Source organism: Macrosteles quadrilineatus, unplaced genomic scaffold (genome assembly GCF_028750875.1).
Source record: "Macrosteles quadrilineatus isolate MER2022 unplaced genomic scaffold, UCM_ALF_1.0 Scaffold_1__1_contigs__length_201487025, whole genome shotgun sequence".
Taxonomy (NCBI): Eukaryota; Metazoa; Arthropoda; class Insecta; order Hemiptera; family Cicadellidae; genus Macrosteles; species Macrosteles quadrilineatus.
Genome location: NW_026542594.1, coordinates 193,661,577 through 193,675,490, shown reverse-complemented (window position 1 = coordinate 193,675,490; position 13,914 = coordinate 193,661,577). Strand labels below are relative to the sequence as shown.

General features: G+C 35.2%; 1 protein-coding gene across 1 annotated transcript; it reads right to left on the bottom strand.

The window, feature by feature from the left end:
• Positions 1–3,462: 3,462 nt before the first annotated feature.
• LOC128983434 (leucine-rich repeat-containing protein 74A-like) lies at positions 3,463–12,899 on the bottom strand. The gene is made up of 8 exons (XM_054402727.1): positions 12,778–12,899; positions 11,594–11,712; positions 10,770–10,945; positions 8,797–9,065; positions 7,178–7,337; positions 6,678–6,870; positions 5,157–5,305; positions 3,463–4,408 (listed from the first exon to the last, which is right to left on the bottom strand). The coding sequence occupies exons 2-8, from the start codon at positions 11,645–11,647 to the stop codon at positions 3,598–3,600; spliced, it is 1,812 nt and encodes a 603-aa protein (XP_054258702.1). The 5' UTR covers positions 11,648–11,712; positions 12,778–12,899; the 3' UTR covers positions 3,463–3,597.
• Positions 12,900–13,914: the final 1,015 nt, after the last annotated feature.

Here is a 13,914-nt window from a genome sequence, read left to right as displayed (position 1 = left end):
GTTTTTTAAATTTTTTTTTATTACAGAATTTTTTTTAGCTAAATAACAGAAAATCATTGGTTGTTTCTTGGAATCGATGTCCAATTTCAGATTAATTCTTGTTGTGATTTAGTTTACACCTTATACTTATTTTAGCACAGGTTTTAGCTGTAAGTTAATGTTGTTATATTACGTTAGATAACCTCTCGATATGCTTACAACATTAACATTGAAAAATATTTAATTCTTAACACAGTAGCGAGAAGGGGATTAGAAAGCAGGAAAATAGGCTTCATTCTTTCGGTTGTGATCGAGGTTTTACTGTTAAGTTCTTAATTTACACAAACCAAATAATACTCTTCCAGTAGATATTTATTTATAAATATGACATTGAATTGTATTTGGAATGTCACAGTTAAACTTGAACTTTACTTGTGGTGTTTTTGCGGGTTAAGTAGTACACAAACAGCTTAGGAGCTACATCTAAACTTATGTTCGCCTTAATTGTTGTCGAATAGCTTAACTACTATACTTCTGTAAGGTAAGCCTATTGCTAGCACGTTAGGTGGTTTAGAAAATTTTCCTATAGAACTATTTAATCAGCATTGTATGCTTATTAATTTTATGGTAAGTAAATAAAATACGCCTAACAACACTTGAAACTTATATTTACACTTGTTGGCTCACAAGAAGGTAAATATATGTTTCAAGTGTTATTAAGCCGGGTTTTCCTAGGCGCGGAGTCGGCGAGCGGAGAGAGGAACGCGGAGAGCGGACTCCACTTGTCTTAGGCAATTTAATGTTACTGTTTTCCTAGAAGCGGAGCGGAATGCCATGTTAATTTCAATTCCACTCTCCGCGTTCCTCTCTCCGCTCTCCGCTTCCGCGCCTAGGAAAACCCAGCTTTAGACATGTTTTTATCTACTTTCCATAACATTTTCCTTCACTAGTGCCTTCCCTACATCAACACTGTGGTATTCATATTATTTTAATACTCAACAACTGTAAACTAACATCCAAACCTCTATTTGTTGCTTTTAAATGTTAAATATAATGCTATAATTAAGGTTATATTTTTTAGTTTTGTCTTGTAGCCACGCTCGTAAGATATCTTGTAACCTTTTCAATGCTTATTTTTGTTCTGGCACGTAATTCCTTGCTCAAACAATTATTTTGAATCAAAATATTTTACTGATGACTTTACTAAAACAATTATTTTGATAACTGCTTCATATTCTTTCATACATCAAACCAAGTGGATTAGTAATAAGGTGATGAGTTTACGGGACTTAAGCAACAATCACACAACATTTGTTTGTAATTAAATATATAATGTATTCTTGCAAAATTTACGTAGGCTATTTACTTATGTCAAAATAGTAATCAAGCGCTGTCAACATGAAGTTGTTCGCTCTGTTTGTTAGAAACTTAATAGTTTGTGAGGTGGTTACAGGCAACTAATACGAGCCTTGCTGTACTTAAAATTAAATATATGTTCATGCAGTAAGCCATCTCTGAACCAATCATGGATCAAGTTTGATTTATCCACTAATTTTAAGTTTTTTTGGTTTAAACTGACTTTTTCTAAGAATCATGAGATCCCTGTTCTGATCCGTATTGCTGTCTTGAAATAGAATCAAGTTTGTGCAGGTTTATTTTTTTACTAGGCAGTACTCACACAAGGATACGAAAGCAGAAAAAAATCACCTCAATTTTCAATGTGATGAGTCAAAGGTACATTTTTTCAATAAGCACCTGATAATATCAATAATACGGGGGTTCGAGCTGGGGTGAGACTTGTGTCCCTGAGGTCCCTGGTTCAAATCCCGCCAAGTCACCAATGGATTGTGGATATTTATAGGGATACACTGTGGATGCGATGCTCCCTTGTGTGGATTAACGTCCGCACTAGTGAGTACTACGACTATCCGCAGTACTATCCTGATAATTAGACCAATTCGTAAATTACAAGGAAAAAATGTGGTTCGGATTCCACTATAAACTGTAGGTCCCTTAGTTGCCATTAGCTGTATGGGCTATTAATTAACAGCTGTGTCTAAGGAACATGTCGGCCTTAGTCACTAACAAGACAACAAGATCGCGCCACTCATCTTACACTCATCCTTCACTCATATTTGGGTTAAAATACGCACATAGTGGCGTCCCCATCTTAAATAATTGATAAATTGAAATTGATTGATTGATTGATTATGTCGCAACCCCTACGTCTGGCCTGAAGTAATGTGAAAAACAATGCCAGTCTAGAGTCCTAGCGTCCTAGAAAAATATATACATTTTGTTCCTACAGTATTTTACATGCTTACATAGTTGTCCGAGGTACCGAGGTTATCCAACATAGACCTGATCTGTGGTGGGTTAAGAGGTGGTCTAGTGTAACGTGCAATCAAAGTTAATATTTTAGTAAATGTTTAAAGTTGTAAAATGTTGCTTGTTAATGTTTATTCATTGTAGATTAACAGTTATATTATTATCATTTATATAATTATAGTGTTTAGGTTGATAATCGTATCCTGTGCTTTGGTCAATGCCTTAATAAAACTGTTGTTAAAAATGTGTCTATTACTTTTGACCCAAGATGAAGTACATTCGGCGTGCATTAGTATTGAAACCAAATAGTCATGACGAAACGTCTGCCCGTGTTGCGTCACGTGTTGAACCTAATCATCCTTCAGTCTGTGTCGCGTTTATTTATTTAAATGTTTAGTGTCTGTGTGTGTTTTTTAAAACTCTACGAGCTCGCAAGAGTGACATAAAGAGCCTGAAGCTGAGGTTCTAACATAACCTCGAATCCGGTAGCTGCTCACTACAAAATCTAGTATCACAGACGGAATCAGGTAATTTTATACTATTTTAATGTTCAAATGAATTAAATAAAAACATTTAGTTATCTAATGACTTACAAGCTATAGTTAACCCTTGTTGATCTTATTTATGAAAAATGATCGTCAACAAAGTTACATATTACTTCAAGGTATGAATGTTAGAAGTAGGCCTATGTACAGTTGTCGCATTTAGTCTGGGCGCGCGGCCGTGCTAGTGTAGGGGGGAGTGTTTATTGCTCATTTCCAAAAACATCTGGCCCACCCGGCTCTGGGGTTGTTCAGCTGTCTTCATGGCTAGGGGTGGTGGAGGGGTGAATGAAATGTACACAGGACGGCTAGTAGAGACAAACCCGCACGCCCAGACTGCTTGCGATTATTGTATGTCTATATGTATGTATAAATGTATCCAGTTTGCCCCAAAGTGCAAAGAAAAAAATTATTTGAAAAAAATATAATATCCTTAGGATTTTGTAATGCAAATCAAATCATTTTTTAATGTGCAATAACGGAGAGAACTTTTATAACCACTTGAATCCTATGATATCAGAACGTGATATTTCGTTTAAAAATCCCAAAAATGTGAAAGATAAAAACCTTGTTTTTGAGAATTTTAATTTTATTAAAGAATAGACTACAATACATAAATTATTGATTTTTAGTTTTCAATATTTTACAAACCTAAACATAATTTGTACTGCTTTGACTTAACGAAAGTGTAAATATTATTCTTAAAATTTAAGTATGGTATTAAGACATCTGTCAATAACTTTTTAATTTACGAAGTACGAACCACTCTCCATTTTTGTACTTCACTCTCAGTTTCCTTTAATGGTTCTGTATCGAGTTCTTTTTCTTCACTTATTTCCACAGTATTTTCTTCACTTATTTCCACAGTATTTTCTTCACTTATTTCACCTTTGTGTTCATCAATTTCAGTTACACCTTCATCTACAGCGTTCTCCAAAGCTGTTTGTTCCGTCTCAACGATATCAGATTGTACGATTTGGTTTTCTGTTTCAATGAGTTCTAATGTCAAGTCTTCCTCTATTTTTGATTTGAGTTTTTTCTCTTCACTTCCTTGTTCTTCTGCTAAAGACATTTCATTTAGAGAGTATCCTTTCTCCTCCATTTCATCTTGTTTTGATCTATCAATATTATCTACGATTTCTTGATCACTCTTTTCAAATTCGTAAATTTCATTTTGACTTGAAGTATTGATATTATCTGTGATTTCTAGATTACTCTCTTTGATTTCTTCGACAGTTTCCACAGCCTCTTGTATTTCATTTTCTAAATTGTCCTCAATATTTCCTTGATCAGTCATTTTTTTCTTTTTATTCTCATTTGCGGCTTTCTTTTTCTTACTTTCCTTAATCACAGGGAGCGTAGTGTTTGGGTACAACTCCAAATATTTTTCAAGCATGAGATTCAGATCAACCTTTTTATTATCGTCTCTAAACCTTTTTGCTAACTCGTTGACCATTCCTTCGTCAAACTTAATTTTATCTTCGACAACCAACTTTTCAAATTTGGATTTTTTAACAGGCCCAATATCTCCAGTGTTTTGCAACCTCAAAAGAAACCAGCTGAAATTAAAAGAATTAACAAGAGATTTTATTCACATATAGTCAAAGTCTACTCTTCAACTCTCATAGTAGACTCATCTTTAATAAAGGTTTGAATAACCTGGTTACTGTCAAAACGATCCGGTGTAGTTGATGAATACAGCTACAGCTGTTTCATGTTGGGAATTGAGCACATCATCAGTCAGAACGTCAGCTGATATTTACAAAGTCCTAGAGTTAGTTAGAAGTTTTAACTACACCTGAAAAAAAACTTATCAATCTGAGCCACGTCTTTCCATCGGTGCCATATCACATGTGTAGTAATAACCGTCTGGTTGATCAGTTTCTTAAATGTTTAGATTTACGCATGCTTCATATGTACTGCATTATTTAAATAAAACTTCTGACAACCTCAACCATCAAAAATTTTTAAGTATCAGCTGACACTGTGATCTGGATGTGCTCAATTCGCATCAAGAAAGCGCTGTTCTGCAAACTAAACGGGATCATTTTTACAGTAACCAGGAAATTTAAACCTTCATTAGTTAGTTCAAACGATCCAGAGGCCAATACTTCATGAAACTCATCTCGCCTTAAAATACCTACTCTGTTGTATCAGTGTTCATGTGTTGTAAAAATCTTATCTAATTACCCTCACTTGGATTCAATAAGGGTTCAAAATTAGAGTAAAGCAATTTCTGGAACTTTATCTTGTTGTTTATTTAACCACAAGCTTCTAACCTACATTTAAAGTATATACTGTAGGTACCCAAAGTCTTTTTTGTTCTTGGGTTTCTTGGGTAGATTTCCGAGGTTGTGGGCCCTCTTCAACAGCAAGGTCTGCATGTCAGGGGACTTTGCACCAAACCCTCCGGACACTCCTTCTGTAATCACTTGTATTGGTAGCTCCTTCCTCAGCTGGGAAAATACATAATAGATTTGTCACATCACAATAGTAGCGTTTGGAAGAGGAAAGGGATACACAGCTAACTTAATTTTTAAGGTTTTGCCTTCTCAATTACTTCACAGTTATCCTAAACAAGTCGAGTCTTCAAAAAACATCTACAAGGTCGTTTAGTGAAGGTGTGTGGCAATGTCGCACTGGCCAGCCTATTATAATAACAGTAATAACAAATGTTTAATCATAAATAATGCGCAGACGTTCCATTATGAATTAACCCTCCAAGTGTCTCTTGTTTTGGCCTTAATGTCTGCCTATTTTTTGCTCATTTGCAAGGTTTTATTAAAACGGATCTGAGAAGCTTAAAAACAATGTTAATTATACTGTTCTATATACCATTTTGTTTGGAAAATCATGGGCTTCAATATTATACATAAAACATAAGGAACATTTGTTTCAAAAAATTTTTTAGGTAAAAAAAATATTTTGGAAATTCTTCAAAAAAAAAATAAGTTTGCGCTCAATGAAATTGTATAAATTATAGGCCTATAAATATTTGAAAATAGCCCCTTTGTTCTAAATTTTATGAGGATTACAAATATATAATAATATAAGGAAGTAGATTTGCAAATAAATAAGTTATGGGCAAAAAACAGATTTCAGTACATAGCGTTTAGCTAAGAATGCATAGCCTAACCATAGCTAGGAATCTGGCTGATAATTTACATCAATATCACTACCTACTTCTACAGGATCATCAACCAGCCCTTCAAAATCACTTAAATCTTCTTATAATGCACCACGTATATAACTACTTTTGATTTTTAACACTAAAACAATGATAAACGTAATAAAACACATCAGTCATCGGTGCGAGGTTAACCAAGCTGTTTACAAATACGCACGTCAGCTGTCTGCTACAATATTTTCGGAACTAAAATGAAAAGCGCTTAGAGACAGACCTTTAGAGAAAGCTCTGAATCTGTCAAATAAAACGATACCTAACTCGATCCAGTTCAATCCGATTTTGTCAGTCATAGAGCCTTCGCCGTAAACAGTGTTTGTGAGTCGATGCATCGACACAAAACATTACACAAAGTGTGTTATGTGTCGAAGCATCGACAAATAACACTCGGAGGGTTAATACAACAGCTGTTTCAGTTGGCCACAATTGCGGCGTTGGCAGTTTTGTCTAGCTGCGAACTTGTATTAGAAGGCTTTGCGTACACTCTGTTTACGAATCTAGGTGTAACCCTAACTTAGCACCTCCCTAAGTGTGAAACATAGGAAGTAAACAACTTTAGACCCTCAAGACAAGTAACTCAAACAACTCTTTTTGCTGCAGTAATATACAAAAAGTAATTATTTAGTCTTTTAACAATCTCATACCTTTTCAAATTCCGGCTTCACCCATACGTTGTCCAGTCTAAGAGTTTCTAGTTTTGCCTTCGTACTCAAGTTTGTAAGAAGAATGAAAGCTGTATCGGCTGTCATCCCGTTGAAACTCAAGTCAAGCAGTTTCAGATTTTGAGCTGTATTGATGCCTTTGGCTATTTTTGCAAGTTCTGCCCCATTTTCGAACCTGTATTCAGATACATTATCTTACTTCAGTAACGAAATAAACCATGCTTTGTCAGCAACTCTTTACATAAACGGGTACAATAGTTCTGAACGTGAGAAGTGACGGCGAGCTAAACGCTAGTGATGGTGGGTTCGGAGTTGAAAAATCGGACCTTAGGAATCTCTAGTTTGTCAAATGACTTTTCAAGACCATGCAAAATAAATCTAGTTTTTTTAAACGAGGGAGATGTTTTTAAACTAAATCTCATCGGAAACTATTTTCAGCCATGTAGAATCACCCTTTATATAAAATTATATTCTTAAATTACCTGTTATGAGATAAATTCAACTCCTCAATCGTTTTGTGTTGTCCGATAAACGTTTTCAAGACATTCGCTACTTTTTCTCCGGAGAGTGTGTTCCAAGATAGATCAAGTGATAAAATGCTTTCATTGTGTTCAACAGCGGAGTACAAAAACTTCTTTAGTCCTGAAACGCCAAAGTAAAGTTTATTTGGTTGAACAAAAATGCAAGATTTTATGTATTGACACCTAAATACGGAGTCAATTTGTGTTAGGTGTTTTCCAGCTTACTGACAAAAATGATGAATTGTGTATCCTGATAGAATTGAACTATCCTGTAGTATGTTATGGCTGTTCAATAATACAGTTTTACTGTAGAGAAATTCATTGAGGGCAAAAGCAAAGAAAACATCAAAACCACCAACCTTAACCACCCAAGAAATTTCACAACCTAAATTGTAACAATTAAACAGCTGACAGGTAGCTTATAGTTAGGTAGGTAGAACCAGAACCACAGACAATAGACCACCCCACATATAAAACTTACTTTTCCTACAGTTAACTAACAATGTACATGTTCTTTCACTGATTTGAGAAAGCAAAGTGGCCAATTTGCTCATCAGTGAGACAATGTCAACATTGTCTCACTCTAATTACTTTGTCTCACTCCAGATTTGCAACGTGAACGCACAAAATAGTGATCGCGTACATGCAGGCAACGTCGTATGCGCGCGAAATACGTTGGCAGCACTGGCTGTAAATCAGCTGGTCAGCTGTTGTACTGTTGTATTTGTCACTTCACATTAAATGTTATATTAAAAGTTCACTTCTGTGTAAAAATAGGTTATGTTTCTTCACCAATTTATTTGTTTTATGGTAACTGTAGGAAAAGTATAATGTGCAACTCGAGTTCAAAGTACAATTGCCTCACTCGAGAAACCATTCCTCACTCGCCTACGGCTCGAGAGTAAGGATTTCTCTCGAGTGAGTCAATTGCTCACTTTTTTCACTAGTTGCACAAATAAATATTTAGTTAAAGGCTGCAGATAAAGTTTAAATATCAAGATTAAATATATCAATAGGCAGCAAATTGTTCCCACGTATGAAAATGCTGTATGAAAAAGAAGTGTAAGTCTAATTACATATCAACTTAATAGCCATCATCAAATTATTAATGTCATGATAACTATTAATGGGATTGCAATGGCCTTTACCTTAATAATAAATTAGGGACATCGTAAGCAATTACCTGACAAGCTTTTTATGTGCTTAAATTATTGGTCAACGATAAACAAGAAACTACTTGTTATGTAAATTCTCTGTTTTTACTACTAGCGCAACCTGTGATTGGCCCAATCAACTATTTTCTTTTTCAGTAAAAAAATTGGCAACAGCTTGTCCATATCGTATGTCCACTTCAATATCCAAAATCGGGTACAGGGCTCGCTTAGTAAAACAGAAGGTTTAATCCTGAGAAAAGTCAAAATCTGTTTAATGGTGTGTAACTGGACCCAGCTGTCTTAATCATTGTTCTTCAACAACCAGCTAAAGAACCAGGTTATCTTGGTAAATAACAAAAGCTGTCATCTCATTCATTCACTCATCTTAGTCTTATACGAACCCTTGTAAAGATCCAATATAATCACCTTGTTCCTCCGATATCTGGTTCCATGACAAGTCCAGATGTTCTAGAGTGTAGTTCTCCTCCATGGCCTCAGCCAGGTACATCCCACTCAGATGAGTAAGATGGTTATGACTCACGTTCAAGTGTGTGATAGAAGTGTTGTAACACAGTTTGCCAGCCAACACTTCCATCCCTCGGTCGCCGAACTCGTTGTAACTCAGGTCGACGTGCGAGAGCCGAGGGCAAATCTCTAGTCCAACTCCGAGCATTTCGATACCCTCGGCAGTTATCCTTCAGAAATACACAGCATGTTCATGGTAATGGTAAAACATGTATACGTACACCATTAAAGTAACGTACAGCAACACGCATAAGACAGAGAGGACGATATAGACTTCCATTACTTCGATACTCAGTTATCCTTCAGAAATACACAGGCTGTTCGCGGTGACGGTAAAGCATGTATATGTATACCGTTAAAACAACATACAGCACCAATAACAAGACAGAGAGCAAAATAAAGACTTCCATAAATGGTACTTTACTATCACTTGACCTTCAGAAATACACAGAATGAATACTATAATGGTATAGACCATATAAGTACGTAACAGTGATAACGTACAGGAGGACTAAACCGACAGAGAGGACAATATAGACTTCCATAACTATGGTTACTTATAAACTGTGATATGAGTCACTAAGCCAAACTGTCCACTGTGTCTTTATCAGTGGTCTAAGTAAATATTTGGCCCTGCATTGGTCAGGGGTGATGTTTGCACTGGTCACTACTGTATTTAGCTAACTTCATGATTCAATAAAAATTTTATCAAGTCAATGTTATTTTTTATTGAGAAATTTATTGTATAATTATGATTGCATGTTAGTTTTCTTTCTGTGATTCGATTTACGCAATTTCCAAGATAGCTTCTCATTGCCCTCGCCTTTTTCTTTGTACTAAGAACATTATAATTTATAAAACCAAATATGGTGTTATGAGTAATAATCTCATAAATCACATGTTGTTCCAAATAAATCTTATGACAAAATATATTTCTCATTAAAACATAAGGAAATTAGATCAAGAAGCGTATCATAAAAATAAGCAAATTACACCACTGCATAAAAAACTAGTAGTACGCTTATTCTGGGCGTAACGGGATGAGTGAACGTGGGCGCAACAATGGTCTTCCACCTAAGTTTACCAAATCTCAATCAACAACAATCCTAAGTTCTCGTCCATTAATTAACCAAAGTCATTGGTAATGTACGTAATGGATTTCCAACAGTTATCGATAGGAGGTAAATCCATCGTTCCTGTACAACACGTCTTTTGATTAAATGAAGCCTATTTCCTTATTTGTTATGACGCCTATAATAAACAAAACTAAGCCAAACTTAACTAATCTAACTTAACCTAATTGCCACAGCTCGGTGTAAAGTCTTCTTAAAAATATCATATGGCTTATAATGATGATATATAACACATACTAACGATAAAAAAAACTGCATAAAAAAACATGTTAGTATTATTATTTAAACAAAACTTAACCGTAAAAAAACGTCCAAACCAATTGCTACAATACTAGTATTAGATTCAGGCTGGCTTGCAGTTTGCATTTGATGCACTGATAATTGCGATAATATGTCCGAGTGATATTTGCGCCCCTCTCCACCTACCTTGTGGGAGAATTTTTCTCTTGCACCACAACAAACCTAAACCCTCTTGCGGCCCTGGATTCAGGCCAGTAATGTATTTTGTTTATGTTTATGACCCCGCTTCTGTTCTAATATCTGTATAACATAACGTAACATTGACAAATTATTCATTCAATTTTTATTTGTTCAAAATTATGTTGTACAAATTTCAAGGCATCTTTGAATATGCATTAGTGGATGTATTAGCACAAATTATTCCATAAAATAGTTACAAACAATCTAATAGTCAACCTTCCTTATCACACGAATTAAAAGAAGATTTTGCTATAAACTTACTTGCACTGACTCAAATTCAATGTTGTAAGATTAATATTCCTCTTCAACAACAACTTGAGGTGATACATGGCATCCAAGTTAAGAATATTATTCTTCAGATTAAGTTCCTTTACGTAATTGTTGTCCATTAATGTTTCTGTTAGAGGTTTCATTTGTGCACAGTCCAGACCATAATACTGTAAAAAAACAGGGTAAACTAAATTACATGGTTATGATAGATCGGATCGTTGAATTTTGGATATTGAAGTAAATGCGCAATCATATAGATCACATTCAGACTATTTGTTCTGTTATTAAATACATGGATAAATAACCCTTTTACAACATATCGAGTAAAGTTCTAAAATTATATTTTAGAACTTTACAATAAGTCGTCCTGTCTGTTTGACTTGGTTAAAAAGTCGATGTTTCCAAAAGAAATCAGGAATTTACATCACTGTTGGTGGCTCTATTTTACGTAAATTTTTATTCTGAAACTGGCGACAATTTAATCACGGGGATGAAATTTTTTGTTTAACCAAATACTCAAAGACAGTGTTTATCATTAATTACGGTTTTCAGAATATCTGTTATTAAATCTGGAGGGAGTTAAAATCTTTGTTTGGGAGTTATCATAAACAGCCAAAATAAAATGGCAGGAGATGTAAATTAGGTTAAATGCTGCTTAGATAACTATATTTATAAAACTAGTTAGATCTGTTTGTTATAGACAATAGACAAATCTTTAACCCACAATACAAACATATTGTAATGGACATCATCAGCTTAAATAACAAGAGAACAAATTATAATCTTATCTAGGAAAGTTTGTTACAATTGTATACCTGTAAATTAATCGCCGATTTCTTTAATGAATTTACTATTCTTTTTATTGGCATTATCTTAGCGTCTTTAACTGAACGATAATACAAAGCTTCATCTGTTTCATCTTTTGGGATTTTAGCTGAAAGTAGTTATATTTTTTTATATTGTTAAAAATATTTTTGTTTACTAGCTTATATAAAACAGATAAAAACTTATATAAATTAATAATTCTTTAATTACTGTACTTACAGTCCAGGGGCCCATTTCATAATAAACTACAAGTTACAAGTTACAACTTGTAACTTGTAATTTCCATAAGATTTGCATTGGGCGTTCAGCTGATTTACTAATAATATTAGTTTGTACTTTATTATGAAATGGGCCCCTGAGAATAAAAAGTTGTTTTTCTGCGACCAACGTTTCAGCACATTGTTGTGCTATTATCAGGCTCCAGTGCAAAAAGTATTCAGTCCGTTGGTTGTTACTGGGACGGTGGTGTCGTCCTATAATCCAGCTACTAGGAGGCCACGAATTGTGGATATTTATAGGCATGCACTGTGTATGCGATACTCCCTGGTGTGGATTAACGTCCGCACTAGTGAGAACTACGACTATCCGCAGTGCTTACCAATCGGTTGCATCCGTTTTGAAGTGCATTGCCCGGGAAAAATCTAGAAATTACGTTTACTAGCCACGTAAGTTGACAAATTACAAGAGTGTTATCTGCCTAACTGGGAAGTGGGGGTGCTCGCTTGTTTATCAAAAGTCCCCCAGTTAAGCCCAAAGAAAATTAAGTACTATAGTTCGGCCGCTTAGAAAACGACCTGCGCGCTAATGCTAAACCAATGCTGGAGGAGGTCGCTTTCTAAGCGGCCGAACTATAACTCTTTGTTGGTTTGTAACTAGGTCCAGCTGACAATTGCTCTGGTTTTTAGTAAACTGTCCTGGAAACAGCTGATCTTATTTATGTTGATGACAAAGGTAAACACTAAACAGATCATCCCACTCGATTCTACATTTTTGTATACATCTTGTTTTCTTACTTAGGTGGCGTATCTGTCTCATAAGGAAATGTGTGTTGCAAGCAAAAGACTCTTTCAATACATGGTACAATATGTGTACTAGAATAATAAATCTTAATTCTTATGGCTAACAAAACAAATTTACTATAGCATATAAACATTTTGCGGTTCAAATACTTTACCAACTCCTAAATTGTAAGCTTGGAATAACTCAGATCGTTGTAGAATCTCTTCTTCATTGCTTTCTCTTTGAGTGCTTTCTGTTGAACAAGATGTCAAAGAAGTTTCTTTCTTTCCATTTTCAGAAGACGTGAAAACATCAATATTAATAGTGAGTTAAAATGCTTTCATTAGTAAAATTGCAATAAAACTCAATGTTAAATATTTGTGACACAGTTTTTGGGGGGTAGAGGAGTAAGCTGTTTTATGACTGTTAGGGCTGGAAGAGGTTTTGCTAACAATAAGAGATATAACAAACCTTGCCAAGTTGCGAGATTTTATTTTTTTACAAAATCCCTAAGAGCTGAATGACTTGTGACTGCGGTAGCAGCAATAGGGGTCATGACAGGTTACTCAGCCTACTATGACTAGAGGTGGGGCGGAATAAGCCCCTTGTGGCTGTGACAACCCACACGCTACACTGGCAGCTGGAGTTATCGCATACTTGGTGTGTCGAACCCAATTCTGAATTTTGTGTGCTGAACACACAAACGAAAACAGGGGTGGCGGCTAGTGTCTATGGAAGGCCACCACGTTGCTCACTGCGGTGGAAGGGGCAGTGACCGCTCGATAGACTGATTGAGATCTGTGTGATAAACTAGATGCTCAAGATAACCGATGCGGTAAACCTCAACCAATGCACGGTTGAGTGTTAGGGTAAAATCTAGATGCCCTGGAAGGCTAACCCAGATCTCTGAACTGAGGCTTATTCGGAAACTTAGCGCTGTATAGCGTACTTGAAACTGGCATATTAAATTGGTGTTTTATGTGTACGGAAAAGTATGTCACACCTCTTTGAACTTTGTTAGTTGAACTCCATAATAATGCCTTTTTTGACACACTCCTTTATATGTCTTTCTATGGTTGGACTTTTCTGAAGAAGCATAACAGTCTAAATAATCCACCAGTCTTTTACATCGAACAAAAGTTTAAAAAAATTACAGCCCCATAAAAACATTCACTAAATTTTGGGTGGGAGTAGTTTGTTACAAAAAACTAATGAACAGAGAATAAGATGAGAGATTGTAAACAATACATATTGATTTGGTAACAAATAGCACAACTTGTTTATTTAGTACCAAATCTATGCCAGAACTAAT